Genomic DNA, 18,306 nt, shown 5'->3' with positions numbered 1-18,306 from the left:
CACCATGGAAGCAGAGGAAAGCCTCAGACCCCTTGAGAACTAGCGAAGCCTTCCTCTGGTTTACGTGTGACTGTTAACAGGATGCGCATGCGCAAAAACTAGCACCCACAGCTTCCCTCTCCCAGATGATTGTAATCTGAGATTGACTGCTCTCCTGCAGAGACCTCTTACCAAGACTGCCTAACCCTTCCTTCTGGACTGTACTTAACGCAGGGTCAGGAGTTCGGAACAGCCCACCCAATCTCAGCTTTTCCGTCTGTGTGTCTGTGCGTCTTCTGTCCTCTCTTTCATTCCCTTTAAACCCCAACCAGGTTTCCCCGGGGACCAAGCCATGCTGGATGCGATAGGCTTTGGAGACTAACCTGGGTTGGAATTCTGGTTCAGTCTCTATTAGCTTTGAACCCCCTGTCAAAGCCCTGTTCCCATCAGCAAAATGGAGACAGCAAGTGAGACAAATAGAGACAACATGCGAACCGCAGAGGAGTGGGGTGGCTAGAGGCAGCTCAGGGCTGCTCTATAGTGAAAACGGGGGCAATGGCAAGGATGTGGGTTCAGTTATACCCGCAACACAAGTCGGCCTCGCCTGCCTCGGCAAAAGGGGCAGCTGTCGTCCCATCCACTCTGTCAGCAAGGGTTTGCTGGCTTCAGGGCACCTCCACATGTATCACCACCTGGGGGAGACCGAGGTAACACTCTTCCCAGACAGAGAAGCCTGGTTCAGAGAGGTCAGCCTCTGGGCACCAAGTCATACATAGCTTATGAGTCGGTTCCCCAATTAGCGCCTTCTCAAGTCCTCTTTTTCTCCATACCTGGTCAGGGACAGGCCATCACACACGTGATTCTGCCTCCTAAGTGCTGGTTTTAAAGACGTGCACTACCAGTCTGGCTTATGCCTTTGTATCTTGACAGACAGAAGACAGGGAATTGACTGGAAGTGTGGTTACACTATATACACTATATAATGTTAAGGACCTCCCCCAGTGACTCTCTTCCTCCCATCAAGGCCCCACCTCCAAAAAATTTCCCAGCCTTCTAAAGCAGTGCCATCAGCTGGAGAACCAAGTGTTCAAATAGAGGAGCCTGCTGAGGACATCTCACCACCACCCCGACGGCATGAGATGGCATCTCATGGTTAACCCTCTGGTATTTTGCACTCAGAATTTTCTCCTAGTGCAAAGAACAGGAGGCTGGCCACGTTCCACAGTGACCTTGCTGTAGTGGGGGTCAGTGCTGGGATAGGACCCTGAGCCCTATACATGCTAGACAACTGCTCTACCACCAAGCTATGTCCTCAGCCTCCAAACTTTGAAGATATCCTATGATTCAGAATTCCAAAACTGAAGTCAGATGTAGTGGGATACAGCTGTAATTAAAGCTACTGAGGAGACCGAGGCAAGGGAATCACAAGTTTGAGCCAACCAGGTTGCACAGTGAGATCCACCAAGTCAGCCTGCACAATTTATTGAGACCCTGTCTCTAAATCTAGAAGAAAAAAAAATTACAGATGTACTCAGACCTGTGTCTGAAATCACAGCCCTCCAAAGATTAAGAACAACTGCCTGGAGTTTGAGGCTAGACTGGGCTACATAGTGAGTTCCAGTCTAGCCCGGGCTCAGAATGAGACCTTGTCTCAATAAAGAAATAAATAAATTTAAAAGGCTGGGGCTGTAGCTCAGTGACCAGGTGCTTGTCTAGTATCTACAAGGCCTCAGCACAAGAAAGGAAGGAAGGGACAGAGGGAGAGACAGAGGGAGGGGAGGGAAGGAGGGACAGACATTGAAAACAAGGCCTTGGGGGAGGTGTTTGCACACCCACATTCACAGAAGCGTAATTCACAACTGCCAAGAGATCGAAGCAGCGGACATCTGTTGACAAACTGCATACATATAAGGGAAAACTGTAGGAGGGAAAACTCTGACACATACTGCAACATACTTCAGGCCTTGAGGACATTCCGCTAAGTGGGAAAAGCTGGTCACAAAAGACCAAATACGGAAAGATTTCTACCTAGACTTCTGAAATTCTGAGAAACCGAGTAGAATAGGAATTGCCAGGGGCGGTGAGGAGGATGGGAGGTGGTTATTTAATGGGCCCAGAGTTGCTGTTTTGCAAGATGCTTAGGGAATTGGTCGCATGACAATGGGAAAATACTTAACACTACTGAAGTGTATATGCACTTCAAAAGGTTAGGGTATAAATGGTCTTATGTATATTTTACTGCAATAAACAATAAAACTCTAAAAAAGATACCAGATGGTTTCAAATAGCCTGTGTGTGTGTGTGTGTGTGTGTGTGTGTGTGTGTGTGTGTGTGGTCTATCTATATAGACAGGCATCAGATTGCACACATGTGTGCATATACATGCCTGGAAGTCAAACTTGGTATTAGCATGCCTTCCTCTATTGATCTCTACCTCAATTTTTGAGACAGGGTCTCTTTCCTGAACCTGGACAGTTGAGCTAGGCTGACTTGGCCCAACACCTTAATGAATGGATGGGACTGTCCCTGCTCCCCTGCATAGGGGTTACATAAGCACAGCCTTCATGTTTGGATGGGAGTGGCCCTGCTCCCCCGTGCCGGGGCTACAAAGACACAGCCTTCATGTTTGGCTTTTATGAGTATGCTGGGGATTCTCAGACTGGCACAGCAAGCACTTTGCCCCCCAAACATTACAAAACCAAACAACCACATCTGTCATTTTCCCACAGGTCCTTTTAGAGGCCTACAAAACAGAAGAGGTGAACAAACCTGTGTTTATGTCCTATCTGCCATGGGCTTGGGGGACCTGCTACTGAGTCAGCGATTGAAACAAACCTTGTCCCCGTTTCTAAAGTCAAAGTGATATCCAGCAGACAGGCTGCCATGAAGATCCAGCAAGCTAATGAACAGGGCTGCAGACATATTCCATCCCCTTTTCCTTGTTCTAAATAAACAAGCCAATGTATTATATGGCTCCCATAGTGGGTGAGGGAGCCGATGAAAACACTCCCATTATAGATTAGAAAATCGATGTGTGAAGCTGAGGTTTTTCAAGGCCAAGGAGGACGTGGGGCCCATCTCCTGACTTGCAAGCCTGGCTATAACGTGTGTACTCTGATGCCTGGCTGGTTGGGGCTCAAAGGACAGAGCTCTGGACTCATTGTGGGAACAATGAGTTGATTGAAAACATCTGGACGGAGGTTTTCCAACCACTTTCTCAATCTGGGCTGGTTTCCAAGCCGTCAGGCTCCACTGAAACGCATGCTTGCTAATAGACGGCTGTTTCTACAGCAAGCTCGTATTTGTTTTACCACGTACTAGCAACGGAAGGGCCCCTCCATCTTGCCAGCGAGGCTTCTCCCTCAGAACATTCCGAACTGAGCTGCTGAAGGGCAGATTGTGAAAAGAGGCAGTGCCCTCATTCCTTCTGTAGCCAAAGAAGCCACCCTCACTTGGGCGTGGAGGCTGACCAGAAACGTTTTGTTTCCCACCTAGTATATGTATGTATGTGAATATATATATGTATATGTAGATATTATATATTGCACAAAATAATGGGTTTCAGCCAGGTGTGGTGGCACATGCCTGTAATTGCAGTACTAGCGAGGCAGAATCAGAATTCCCATGAGTTTGAGGACAGTCAATAACCAGTCTCAAAGAGTGAGTTCATTTAAGACATTCTTGTGCAAGCATATCGTGAACTTAGGCATTCTTCACCCCACTATCTTCTCCTGCCCTTCAGCTCTGCTGATCCCCTCCTCTTCCCAAATAGCCTTCTGCTTCCAAGTCATTGTTAATGTTGTTTGTTTTGTTTTTGCCAGACAGAGTTTCTCTGTGGAGCCCTGGCTGTCCTGAAACTCACTATATAGGCCAGGCTAGCCTCAGATTCAAAGACCCACCTGCTTCTGCTTCCTGAACGCTGGAATTAAAGGCATCTGCCATCACTGCCTGGCACAAGTTCTTTTTTTTTAAAGTCTAGATTTTATGTACAAGAGAAAACATGATATTTTTCTAGTTGGCCCCATCTTGCTTCACTTTATATGATGGTCTCCAGTTCCATCCGTTTTCCCAAAAATGATACAATTTTGTTTTTGTGATGGTTGACAAGTATTTCATTATATATATATATATATATATATATATATATATGCATTTCCCTTATTCAATCATATCTATCTATCTATCTATCTATCTATCTATCTATCTATCTATCTATCTATCTATCATCTATCTATATCAATCTATCATCTATCTATATCAATCTATCTATCTATCTATCTATCATCTATCTAAGACAGGGTCTCACTATGTAACTTTGGCTATTCTAGAATTCACCCTGTAGACCAGGTTGGTCTAGAACTTATAAAGATCTACTTTCCTCTGCCTCCCAAGTGCTAGGATTAAAGGCATGTGCCACTATGTCCAGCTTTCGGTCATCTCTTGATGGATGTCCAGTTTCATTCCACTACATGGCTACTGTGAAAAATTCAGAGTATCTTCGCATGGAGCAGCAAAGCGTGTGACATCAGCACCCTGGGGTCCCGAGGGAGCTGTTACTCAGCAGAACCGCTTTGTCCTGTACCATTCAAGCTCCCTTCTAGGAGTCTTGCTCTCTGCTAAGCTTGACCCTGACGTTTTCTGCTAGATGGAGGATACGCAAATCTACACTTTGCTTAAGATAGTATCAGCACCCACGGTTTGCTATTTGGTTTGGTTTCACATCAACGTTTTCTCCCATATATCTAGTACCCATCAGCTAGATTGTCCTGCTTCCAACACACCCTGCTTCCATGTCTGCCTGTGGGAAAGTGAGGCAGTTCTAGGCACCTAGGGGACATCTGGATGCAGGGGAAGTGGTACTTGGGATGAGGCTCTTACTGGGGACACAAACAAAAGCCATCCGGTCAGAAGCAAAATTGTGTTTTTCTCTTTCCACTCACTCACGGAAACCCATCTCCTGACGAAAGAAGCATGTAAACAATTCACAAATGTCTTGGAAGGGGCGGAACATAAATGAAATGGGGTTTGGATGCTGAGTCCTTGGTTTGATCAGGCAGTGGAAATTATCCCAAGCTAGAACATGCAGGGCTCTTGTCCTTGTCAGTGTTGTTACAGTTGAGTGGAGAGTCCCCACCCTGTTTCAGGTTTTCTGTGAAAGCCCTCTTTGGAACTTTCTGAAAGGGTCATGGCTTGCCTGGGCTTGGGGAGGTTGTGGGTTAGGCTGAAAAATCCAGGGGATCCCTTGTGATTGCCCTATTTTTGTTATGACAACTTGAACCTTGGAGGCGCCTGGACACTCTAGGAGGGCAGCCTGTTATGGGGTCAGTTACATCCTTCCGTGCCCATCCACAGAGTCTGACTCCAGGTCAGACTCCACTGGGTACCACTACCAGCAGCAGCAGCCCCAGCCAGGACACTGGCCAGATTCTGATCATCAAACCCCATCCTGTTTAACCAGCCATTTTTTCTTTTCTCCCACACCAAAGCAGACCAGTCAGCTCATATTTACCAGCGCTATATTAAATCTCCGCTGAGACTGATGAAACTTAAATACACTTATATTTAGAAGTTCTCTCATGGTGAAAACCAAGTGCCACTTTCTATGCAAATGGTTGAACTCTGTGTGTATATGTATGTGTGTGTGTACAAGAGTGTGCGCGTGTGTTTGTGTGTATGTGTACGTTTGTATATGTGCATGCTGAGACCAGGGAACAACCTCAGGTGTCATTCCTCAGTTGCTGACCACGTGATTTTGTGAGACAGGTTTTCTTATTGGCCTGAAACTCTCCAAGGAGGCTAGAGTGGCTGGCCAGTGAGCTCCATGATCTGCTTGTCTCTACCTCCTAGGGCTGGGGTTGCAAGTACATTCCGCTATGCTCAGCTGCCACCTCCACTTCCTGTGTGTGTGTTGGGGGGGGGATCAAACCTGTGTCTTCGTAAGTTCTTTATGGACTGAACCATCTTCTCATCTCTCAGACAGCTCAAGTCTTAATCCCTTGGCATTACAATGTTCAGTTTGTCTAGGATTTGTTTCTCCCCATCCTTTCCTTAAACTGCAGCTGTCAAGCCCTCGATGGTCTTTAGAAGTTCGGAACTCGGTTACCACATATCCTCCTTATGGAGACCTTCTTGCCCTTGGCTCCTAATGCTCTTCAAGGTCATGGCTCAGCCCTGATTGTAATCAATGACTGAACCCTCCTCAATCTCCATCTCAACCATCACATTTTGCCGCTGTATCTCCCACCATCTTTCCAGCACATTCTTGTTAGTGTTAACTCATCCAGGATCCCTACCCATGGGTTTGAATAGTTTTGCAGGATACTTCCTTCCTCCTCATAACTCTCCCTTCCTTATTCAGCAAGGACTCTGTAAACCATCATTTTATTAGCTTCCTTTCAAGTCTTCTCCACTCTCCTGAGCCCTTGGATTCTTTTTATCCTCTGATAGCAAAGTCCTACCCAGCAGGTCCACTTGTCCTGCTACTCCTGCTGGCTTCTGTAGGCAAAGATCCACAGATATCTCATCTGATGATAGGTTTGCTCCAAATTTGATTAAAAAAAATAAATCTGTCACTGGGGGAAAGCCACCATTGTTGGAGAATATTTGTCATAAAAATTTGAGGGTACAATAATCAGAATGGAAAGTATAAATTTGACGTAATCCCTAGATCACTCAGATAGCAAAATAAACAGAGATGTGGACATATGGATGAACATCGGAAGTTTAGTCAGAGACAGGAAGTGGTTCTAAAGGCTCCAGCTAATTGGTCTTGGCTGCTTTGACTCTCATTGCTGCCAAGTGAACCAGAACAAGCTTTTGGGACATGTAACTCTAAGCATGGGGTCTTAGGCCAGTTCTTCCATCAGGAAACTCCCCACTGGCTGGAGGTGAGGGGTGCAGAGAATGGTACACATTTCTACCCTTCGTTTCTGAATAACTGAGAGGAGGGAGGGTTGAAGGGAGTTTAACTTGTCGATCTCACTGTTCTCTCAACCGGCTGCAGATCCAGTCCCACCCAGAACTTAGAGATCAGAATGTCCTTGGTAGAGTCTGAAATGTTCTGTGTTTTTATGCTCACTCAAGAGAGTTTTTGTATAGTTATCATGGCATTGACCCTTTGGGTCCAGAGAGTGTGGACAGCTCACTCTAGTCCAAGAGTCTGATTAATGCCAAGCCCTGTGGGCAGCTCAGTAGGGGAAAAGGTACTTGATTTGTCAACCTGGAGTAGAGGTGCAGCTCTTGGAAGAACACTCTGTGTGTGTGTGTGTGTGTGTGTGTGTGTGGTGTGTGCACACACACATGCATAAGCATATGTGGATACCAGAGAGGTCAGGTTATCTTCTTCCAGAGATAGAGTTTTTCACTAAACCTGGTGCCCACCGATTGACTAGGTTAGCTGGCCAGCAAGCTCCAGGAATCCACCTGTCTCCACACCCTCAGCACTGAGGCTTCCTACACATGCCACCATGCCCAGTGTTTGTGTAGGTGCTAGATAGCCAAACTCAGGTCTACTTGCTTGCATAGAAAGTTCTTTACCCACAGAGCTGATTTATTTGCAAATGATACCTTTCGCCCACACTGGCATTCCTAACTAGGGATGCCGACTACTGCGGCACACCAATTCTTAAAGAGTCCATCTTCCAGATGTCGATCACATGCCATGTGACATTTTGCTTAATGATGTACCACGTGTATACAAGAGGTTCTCAGATACCACCCTGTTGCCTGGGGACCTCATAGTTGTTTTTGTAAGAATCCTCTATGGTGCTGAGATTGCTAGCGACTCTTTTTCAGAGCACATCCACATTGTAAAGCTACATACACAGCTCAGCATGGCCCTGAGCTAGGAGTCTGAGTCATGAAGACCGACCTTCCCTCAAAACTCCCATAACTTCCCTTTTGTGTGCTTTAGAAATTGTATTTAATTCTGTATATGTGTATTTATCTATGTGTTGGCGCATGCATGGGACAGCAGGGACCCTCAGAGTCCTTCAGGGAACTCAGAGCCCCCTGGAGCTAGTTGTAAGCTATTGTGAGTCACCTGGTGCGGGTGCTGGGAATCAAACTCAGGCCCCCGAGAAAAGCAGCACATTCTGCGGCATCTCCCCAGCCTCGTTATTTTGTTTTGTTATTGTTGCTTCAGGATAAATATATTTGACTCTAACAAAGAAGGAAGCAAGAGACCAACTCAAGGTTAACAATTCAATGTGACTCTGGTCTTAGGACAACCAATGCCATAACAGCATGTTAAAGTTAAAATAGCATGTTGAAGATAAGTGTGATCATTTGTAGTCCCAATGGCAGGGAGGCAGAACCAAGGGAATCCTAACAGCTTAGCCTACTAGGTGAGTTCCAGGTCATCAAGAGAAGTTGTCTCAAAAAAGAAAAAAAAAGAAGAAGAAGGATAACATCACACCTGAGGTTGTCCTCAGGATGCCATAGACACACACCTGTGTAAGATCACAAGCGCACACATGTACGTACACACATGTAGACACAATAAAATAATGATGATGATCTTCATGTGTGTAGAAATCTAGCCCGTGGAGTTTTTTTGAGAAAGAGTGAGAGCCCTACTTGGAAGGAGAAATCTGGATGCAGGCAAGACACTACAACCCTTAGAGTGTGGCTTAGTAAGATGGGCGCAAGCTCACTTTACCTACTGACTGAGGCCACCAACCATCTTGTCTCGCCTGAGACATTTCCTGCTCAAAGCAGGAAGAGCCTGGACAGTTTCTGATGCTTGATCCCTTCCTCATTCCCTGGAGGTGCCGCCCATCAGCCTTCCAGCAGGACACAGCCTGCAAGGCAGATGGGAAACTCTTGGAAAGCCAGGCTTAATAACAATTCCATCTTTCTTCGCAGGCTCATCAGGGCGTGTCCTGGCCTTGCTGTGTGACAGACACTCATCTCCTCGGCACCATCAGCCTCTTACCTTCCCCTGGGCCGTAGGAGGAGCTGGCTGTCCAGGACTTGGCTTCCACATAACCCACTTCCCGGCAGACAACGTGGGCAGCGTGGATGGAGAAGTCATCATCACACACAGTGCCCCACTGGCCTTCATAATAGACCTCCACGCGGCCTTCATTATGCTTCCTCTTCTGGCCCGCCAGGCGGACCTGGATCTTGACCACATCGGCGGGTACCTGATGCTGATGGTACTCGGGAGCGGGCTGCTGGAAGTACTCGGGGTACTGGAGTTGGTAGGGCCAGCTCTCATACTGTGCTAGGCTCAGGGAGGGCAGGAAGACGAACATAGCCAAACAACCATAGAAGCGGGAGCCGAAAGGTATCTCCATCCTTGTCCTGTGCTGAGAAGAGGTCAGGGGTGGCAGCAGGAACTTTCTGGAACAAATAAAAATGATCAGAAGAGCCATTAGTCTAGGATAAAGGTTGTAGGTTTCTGTAAAGAGTTCTGTGACATTACCTTCCTGGCTTAGCATGCAAAGCTCTTCCGGGTTACATTCCAGCCCAGTTCTGTTCCCATTTCAGTTTTGGCAACACCAGTCTGAGTTCCTAAAGTCTATCACCCATCTTCCCCATCTTTGGAATGCTGTCATCCATACTTGCAACTAAATTTAAAGAAAACCTTTGCTTTTCTTCTTTAAATTTATTTGATTTTATGTATATGCGTATGTGGGCAGGCATACCACTGTATGGGTGTGGAGGTCACAGGACAACTTGTGGGAATCGATTTTCTTATTTCACCAGGTGGGTCCTAGGGATTGAACTTAGGTCATCAGTCTTGGCCACAAGCTCCTTTACCTGCTGAGTCATTTCTAGCCCCACTTCTTTCTGTCTTTCTCCTTCCCCAATGGAGAAGTTAGCAAAGTTCAAGTGAACTGATAAAGAATGAAGGAAGCACCCCGGTTGTCAACAAAGGCTAGCCATGACCTCTTGGTGTTTGCTGAGTCTCCCTGAGATACCAGTGGCTTCTAGAACTGAGCATAGCTGAGTGGGAAAGGCTCTCTGCTGGCATCTTGGTTCTTTACTGAAGGGTCTCAGACCACCCATAACAACCAGCAGAGAGGAGCCATGTAACACATATAGGATGCTAGTCTTCCACTGGCTTCTAATCTCTTCCTGATACCTCTAATGAGAAAACCCAACTCAGTGCAACCAGGAAACAAGGTTAGGAGAGCTGATGGAGAAGTCTGTACTGGCTGGCCTCCTGGACACAAGGCTGGTAGAGAAGGAGAACAGTGGGTCCCATGGGCTGACCTCCTGTATACAAGGCTGGCAGAGAGGGATAACGGTGGGTCCCAAAAGGCAAATGCAAGCTTCTCAGAACACCTCTACACTCTGCACTTCCATCTCCTCACAGCTGAAACCCAGCTCAACCTCAGCCACTCTCCCCAGTCATCCTGTGCCGAGGCAGATTTAGGATCTGCTGGTAATTTCTCAGAGATTTTCAACATGTCCGATAGGATGGCAAACTTTTTAGGGCAAAGCTTATATCTTAGTCTTCTCTGGTCTCTCCATGACAGATTTTATAGATTTATAGACACATTTACTAAACAGGAACGTGATCTGGCTGCAGGGACTGAGCCACAAGTGGGCCATGGAGTCTGAGTGGTCCCCAGTGAGCATTGAATCAGAAAGTCTGACAGGATCCTCTGGGAGCCTGCACAGTTCTCCAGAACTATCTGGCCTTGTTCCCACTAGAAGTGTGGAAAATCCTGCACTGCACCGTCAGTGTCAATATCTGAGGTGATCATGGTGACCTTGGCCTTGGCAGGTATTCTGCAGATTGGAGACCTAGTGCTCTGTTGGCAGAGGGCTGCTGTCACTTCCTTTGAAAATGGTGGAGCAAGCTGGGCATAGTGGCACATGCCTTTAATCCCAGAACTTGGAAGGCAGAGGCAGTCACGTCTCTGTGAGTTTGGTGCCTGCCTGGTCTACATAGCAAGTTCAAGTTCCAGAAGAACCTACTCTGTCAAAAAGAAGAAGAAAAAGGAGAAGGAGGAGGAGGAGGAGAAGGAGAAGAAGAAGAAGGAGGAGGAGGAGGAAGGAGGAGGAGGAGGAGGAGGAGGAAGAAGAAGAAGAAGAAGAAGAAGAAGAAGAAGAAGAAGAAGAAGAAGAAGAAGAAGAAGAAGAAGAAGAAGAAGAAAAGAAAGAAAGGAAGGAAGGAAGAAAGAAAAGAAAAAGTTGGAGCAAAGAAGGGGGATAAAGTCTGTAGGCAAGTGGAATGCACTCTCAGAGAAGTTACAAGGGCCGTGGCAATTTCTTTCCTATTTATAGTATCTCTCCATAGGGGCAGCAGGAGTTTGAGACCAGACTGCTCCTAACTCACAGAAGAGGGGCTAAGCTCTTTGTGTTGAAGTAGAAGAGGGGTTGAGGAAGCCAGCATCAAGGAGGGCACATCTGTAGTGGAAAGAGAACATGCTAGAAATGGATGAACTGAGTTTGAATTCTCATTCTGATATTGATCAGTTGTGGGACCTTGGGCAAAAACATTGAATTTCTCTGCACACCAGTTTCCTCATCTACTGAACATAGATCATAATCCTATGCAGCCCACAGAACCGTCTGAGAGCACTGCAGTAGGAGTATCCTTTAAATGAAAAATTACATTCTTCAAGGTCGTGGGCATCACAGCCAGCTGGAATCTATGTGTAACTCCAGAGTGAGGTTGTATATAGAGACCTCACGTGTCTTGGTCCTCAGATAACTCAGAGACTGGGAGATAATGAGAAAAGGACTGTGGGCGTGTCTCAAGGAGGAAGCAGATTGAGATGTGAGAGTCCAAAAGGAAAAGCAGGAATTGCAGCTGGAAACCGCAGGGGCAAACACACTTCATTTCAGCCACACACCAAGGGGCAGAGAGAGCACAGTCCTCGGTTCAGGATGTTACTATCAAGGAAGGGCTGGCTAACTTACCTTGGGCTGAAGCCACCCGGAGCCACCTGTGCTGTGCCTTGCAGAGACACAACCCTTTGCATGCTGGTACCCTGTGTGTTTGCTAAGAGAACACACCCTCTGTTATTGCCAGAGACTCAGCAATTCTCATCCTATGACACTGGAACAGGCCCAGAGAGTGAGGGGGTTCCTGCATTGGGGTCCACAGTCTGTGCCCGGCTTATGTTTTGTGACACAGCAGAGAGCCTCTTACCCTGCCCTCCAAAGACCGCATGCCTCAAGGAGACCTTGCCAGGTCCCGTTAGACAAACGAAGGTTCTCTCTGGCTGTTTTAAAACCAACGTTGCTTGTGATTTGCTCTGTTGTCCACCAAGCTTTGTGACCAGAAACTCAACCCTGAGGGGTCCCACGAAGCCAGGTATCTGTTTCTGATAGGTAGACTCATTTGTATTAGAAAAGTCTTACCACGAACAACCACAAACAGTAAATAAGCCTGCTAAGAACACGCACTACATGACGTTTTGCTCAACAAAAGACCCTGCCTATGAAAATGATCCCATAAGTTTATACTGGAGATGAAAATTCCCATCACCTGGTAACACGGTAGCCAGCCTAACATCACAGCATAACACACTGCGGCATTCCTCCTGTTTGCTGGGGTGGTGGTGGGAACAAACCCACTGCGTCGCCTTTGTCTCAAAGAGCAATAACGCTCCAGCCCAGCACACCGGTATGACCGCGACTTGACTGCTTTATGCCTTTGTCATATTGGTTTTTTGTTTGTTTTGGCTTTTTTTTGTTTTGTTTGAGACATGGTCTCACTCTGTAGCCCGGGCTGAATCAGATTCACAGGACTCCTGCCTCCGCCTCCACGTGCTGGGATTACAGGAACGAGCCACCACACCTGAAATCATAGCTTGTTTCATCACTGCTCGGCCATTGCTCCTTCTGCTTGGGAACAACGCTGAATGCAAAATGTCATGCTGTGTCACACCCGCAGTGGCCTTCCACAGCTTGTTTATTATAAGTCTCCTGATCGGATTAGGAGGCCGCATGGAGGGACTGGTGTCCAACCATTCAGGTTTGTGAGGGAACATTCTAGGATGTTTAAACAATGCCTGAGTATCCTGTCCCTTCTGTGTCGTTCCTCCCCACCTCTACCCTAGTCATTGGGTGAAACTTGCTGCTGGAAGGCTACTGAGGCTACATGGGCTCAAAGAGCCAAGGATGCAGAGAGAAAGGATGTGCATCGAGATGGGCTTACATAGGTCTCTGCCTTCCCCAAGTGAGTGCCCAGTAGGTTGGAGAGCTGAGGGACATTTTCAGTGGCCTTCAAGGACTGACAAGATAGACATCAGAGGCCATGGGAAAGGGACTGGTGAGATAAATTAGGACACGGAGTGTAAGCGATGTGCCTGGAAACGCAAAGAATGTGCAGAGGAAGCATTTGAAGGGCAGTGGTGGGGAATTATTCACACCGATGCACAATAGAAGAGCAAGCAGTGCACACATGGAGGAAACCACCTCCGGGCACACGGACTGTGGACAGTCAGGAAAGGAGGAAATCTCACACACAGCCAGAGGGAGATGGGCATGCTACATCTGAAGAACATCAGGCAGCCTCTCCGCAAAAATAAGAATAACAGCATGACATTTTCCAAGGGCTGGCACAGTAACAGCGGTCTATGGATTGGGGAAAAAATGAAGATGAAATGGGGACACTGAGACAAACAAAAACGGAGGCACTAGAAGGAGATCTTTAAGCCAAAGGAAAAGTAATGCCAGAAATGGTGTGGAGGTTTAGGAAGGAATGAAGGACGGAATAGGAAACGACATGAGCACACCTAAATGCAAACCCACTGTATAAAACAATAACAATGTCCTGTGTCCTCAAATATCTGTACTATGGACTGGAGAGGTAGCTCAGAGTTAGGGCACTTGCCTTTCAGGAGTGAGGCCCTAGGTTTGGTACTCAGAGTTGCATCATGACAGTGATAAAAAAGACAACAACGACTGTGTGTGTGTGTCTGTGTATGTGTGTATGTGTGTGCGTTTCACTACTTCCCAATAGTGGCACAGATTAGAAACAAAATATAGCCTTTGCGAGACGGTAGAAAAGCACAATAGATGCTCCAATTAAAAGACAAACGTCACCAACACAGACTGAACAATATAATCAAACGACATATTCTTACAAAAGACCACGAAAAAATAGAAGATGATACAGTGTGTGCAGCTCAGTCAAAAGAAAGCTGATCCAAAGTGAGATAACACTGACTCCAGAACAAAAAACCCTATCAGAGCCCAAAGGGAAAAGCTAACGAAAGAGTCAATCTGTCAGGAAGCTACAACTGTGTGGTGTGCATGGGTCATTTCAGGATGCATGAGATAAATACTGACGGAATGAAGGGGAAATCAGATCCACGGCCAATCCTTAACTGCAACGGAGACTCTCCACACAGACGGCCCAGGCACTGAGTACAGAAACAAGGAGATCAACCACACGACAATTCACGGAGTTCCTGGAAGCTGTACTCAACAACTCCATAGGACAGATGCCCTTCAAGGACACACAGACTTGCCTAAATGAACCCCAAGGTGAGTCAACAAGCAAGTCTCAACACAATCAATGAAAGCACACAGAGCGTACTGTCTGACCGCAGGAGAATTTAGCCAGGTGCCAAGGCTGAAAACCTAATGAGCATTTGTTGGTTTTGTTTCTAAAAACACAGACTGTGGTCTTGGTAAATTCTGACGAAGCTGGAGATGCTGGTACAGCACTTCATAGCAAGCACAAAGCCTGGGGTTCAATCCTCAGCATTACCTGTAGTCTCTGCACGTGGGAAATAAAGATAAGAGAATTTCGAGTTCAAGACCATCCTAAACTACACAGCAAGCTAGAGGCTAGCCTGGGCTATATAAGACACTCTCAAAACAAGCAAACAACGAAAACAGAAACATAAGGTATGTGTGTGGGTGGGGGTTGTTTTAGATGCTGCCTCTGTCGGCTCAATTCAAGGTCACCTTGCAGTGACCTTCCACTGTCAAAGTTCAAAGGCTATCCTGGCACCTCACATGGCCAAGGACATGAGCATACACGTGTCTCTTCTTGCCTCATGCCTTCTTCTTACAGAGTCACCAGGATTCAAACAGGGTCCCTACTGGGATGATTTAGTCTAATTCTGGTTTCCCCAAGGCCTCACCTCCGAGGGAACAAATCCTTGGGCAGACACTTCTAACTATGAAGCTAGAGAATCCCCAATCATTACGACAATGACGTACTATTCATCTCCTTCCAGTGCGTGAGGCCATATGCATTTGCTTGTTGGGCTAACTCTCAGACATCCTTCTCAGGTGAGACCCAGCTCTGAGTGAACAGAACTGTCCTAGTCTGTGACAGACGTGACTCTGACAGCCTAGTTGTGCCCCTAGGACATCGGTGAATGTTCAAGGGCTGAACTCTGTGAGCCTAGGTGACCTTACTCTGAATTCTGGAGTTTTGCTTTGTCTTGTCTTGTTTTTGTCTTTGACTCTTCCTGTTTGGTTTTCTGAGATGGCTCTGTGTAGCCCAGGCTGGCCTAGAACTAGAAGCCCTCTTACCACCACCTAGCCCAGGCTGGCCTAGAACTAGAAGCCCTCTTACCACCACCTCCTGAACACTGGCATAAATCCCTATACCCAGCTCGCTGTGCTTTCTTTCTTTTTTTTTTTTTTTGAAAATTAAGAAAGTCAGTGACCTGACAAAGGTCAAGCTGAGCGATTTGTAGTTACTGCATTAAAACACATACACACACGCAACACACACACACAATGACTCCTATGTTTCTCAATATAGGAGTTATCTCCTCATTCATAATTTTGGCTACCCATCCTCAGTTTCACAGGAAAACAGTAAGTGGAAAATTCTAAGAATCAACAACTCATTTGTTTTAAATTCTACAGCTATCTCAAGTAATGGGATGCAATCTCATGCTGACCTATGCCACGCCCCCTCTAGCCAGGATGATAATCAGCTCTTGATACACCGTACCTTGTGTACCTTGTATCGTGGCCGTCTACACCACCCACCCATTCATGAATCAGTCAGCAGCTAGTCTCATTGTGCTCTGATATGGGGTCCGCGCAGCAGGCAGTACCTGTGTTCAGGTAACCATTGTTTTAGTACCGATTGCCTCAAAGCACAAGAGCACAGAGGCTGAACGCTCAGATAGGAAAAAACAAAAGCCACAAAGTGTTTCCTCAGTAAAGAGAAGACTCACAAGCTGGGGTGCTAAAAATCTTTCCCAAAATGTAAAGACGGAAAAAAGTTGAACCAGAACCATGAACACCAGCATGGTAAGACGCTTGGAGAGTGTCCTAGGTTAGGTTTCTTACTATGGCTGTGACCAAAAGCAACTTGGGGAGAAAAGGTTTTATTTGGCTTACACCTTCCAGGTCATCACTGAGGCAGGAGTCAAAGCTGAAGCCGTGGAGGGGTGCTGCTTACTGGCTTGCTTCTCATGGCTTGCTCAGTCTGTCCCAGGACCGCCAGCCCAGGGGTGGGACCGCCCACAGTGAGCTGGGCCCCGGCTACAGCAGTCACTAATCAGGAAAATGCCCTACAGACATGCCACAGGGCAATCATACAGAGGTGATTCCTCGATAGATTCCCTCATTCCAGATGAGTCTAGCTTGTGTCAAGTTGGCCAAAACCAAGTAGCACAAAGAGAAAAGCAGAGGATCCATTGAAGTTGTATTTCAGAGTACTGTTATACATTTTATTTCATTATATGCTGTGAATCTCTTACCAGGTGTGATAGTTTGACTGCAATTGGCCCCCATGAGCTCACAGGGGAGTGGCACTATTGGGAAGTGTGGCCTCGTTGAAGTAGGTGTGGCCTTGATGTAGGAAGTGTGTCACTGGGGGCAGACTTTGAGGTCTCCTTTGCTCAAGCTTCACTCAGTATGACACCACTTCCTGTTGCCTGCAAGCCGTAGGACTCACAGTCCACTTCCTGTTGCCTTCTGACCAAGATGTAGCCAACACCATGTCTGCCCACATGCCGCCATGATGATAATGGACTGAAATGGTAAGTAAGCCACCTGAAATAAATGTTTTCTTTAGGAGAGTTGCCGTGGTCACGGTGTCTCTTCACAGCAACAGAAACCCCAAGACACCAGGCTTAATTTACAAATTGAATTTCATCATTAGAATACATCTAAAAGGGAAGAGAGCATGATCTATGTAGGAATCTGTGCTATCTCTGGCTTTGCACTCCCACTGAGGGTCGTCTTCATCTGAAGGCGAGCTGGTACTCTCTAGGCAGGGCTGTCCAACCTTTTGATACTGTCATCTCCAAACAGTCTGGGCTGCTCATAGCTCTAATGGGATGCACGCGGTCTGTGGGCTGCAGGTCAGACAGGCACTGGTGTGAAGTCATCAACGATGGCTTTATCCCAAGGAGGAAATCAAGGGACAGAGGCTCAGTAAGCTAGGCTGTCCTGGTGGGAAGTAGAAGGCAGGGATCCAAATGTGTGTGACCAGGTGGCCAAGGCTATGCACTGCCCTTTGCTCTGTGGCCCTTGTCCCCACCCCAAGGGTTTCAGATCCTCTAATCTTGTTCCAAAAAGAGATGGGGGGAAATGTGATCTTGTAATTTAAAAAAGAAAACTCTTAATTTCTGGCTTTGGGTGTCTATAGACAGCTACACCCGGTTCCCCAGACTTCATGGGTGTGTCCCTGTGCAGTGCCACATCTTCCCTAGAAAGAGGGCTCTCAGCTCCTTCACTTCTTCTGCTCCACCTTTATATGTCCAATTCGGCTACTTTTCTTTCCTCTTAAAAATAATCTTAATGCGCTTTTCCCTCTCTGTTGGGAGAGTTATTCATATTGATGATAAAGATCTGAGCAAATGACAACTGGTGAAAGGAAAAGAAAATAAGTAATACAGCTGTTGGGTCCATCGCCATCAAATCTGCAATGTTCGCTCTTCCGTCTTTCCTCTGCATCTATCGCCTTGGAAAAATTTGAATCACTGAGCATGCCTATAGCCCCCATACTAGAGGAAGGAGAAGGAATACCATGAGTCTGAAAATCACTGGGCTGCATAACAAGTCCAAGACCAAGCTGAGGTATATAGCGAAACGCTGTGTCAAAAAGCCAAGGGTTGGGGACATAGCCCAGTGGTAGAGCGTTTGCCTGGCATGTGCAGGTCACTGGGTTCAATCCCAGCACTGGGGACTGAAAACCAATGGGAATCATTTCCTACATATTGCCTTGGAAAATGAGATTTCTCTCTCTCTCTCTCTCTCTCTCTCTCTCTCTCTCTCTCTCTCTCTCTCTCTCTCTCTCACCCTCTATGTAGACCAGGCTGATCTTGATTTTATAGAGACCCACTTGGTTTTATTTCCCAAGTGCTGGGATAAGGTGTGCGCCACCATGCCCAGCTTGAAAAGTGCTTTTTAAGGCAGGGAGTGGTCTATATAGAG

At 46.8% G+C, this 18,306-nt stretch overlaps 1 protein-coding gene across 3 annotated transcripts in view; it reads right to left on the bottom strand.

The window, feature by feature from the left end:
* The window catches only part of Loxl2 (lysyl oxidase like 2), a 79,982-nt gene that overhangs the window by 47,013 nt on the left and 14,663 nt on the right, over window positions 1-18,306 (bottom strand). For all 3 annotated transcript variants that reach the window (XM_075949209.1, XM_075949211.1, XM_075949210.1), the window contains exon 2: window positions 8,915-9,324. In XM_075949209.1, coding sequence (XP_075805324.1) covers window positions 8,915-9,278 — 364 coding nt within the window. In that variant the 5' untranslated portion in view covers window positions 9,279-9,324. The remainder of the gene's footprint in view (window positions 1-8,914; window positions 9,325-18,306) is intronic.

Source organism: Microtus pennsylvanicus, chromosome 15 (assembly GCF_037038515.1).
Source record: "Microtus pennsylvanicus isolate mMicPen1 chromosome 15, mMicPen1.hap1, whole genome shotgun sequence".
Taxonomy (NCBI): Eukaryota; Metazoa; Chordata; class Mammalia; order Rodentia; family Cricetidae; genus Microtus; species Microtus pennsylvanicus.
This window is presented reverse-complemented; position numbering and strand designations above follow the sequence as displayed.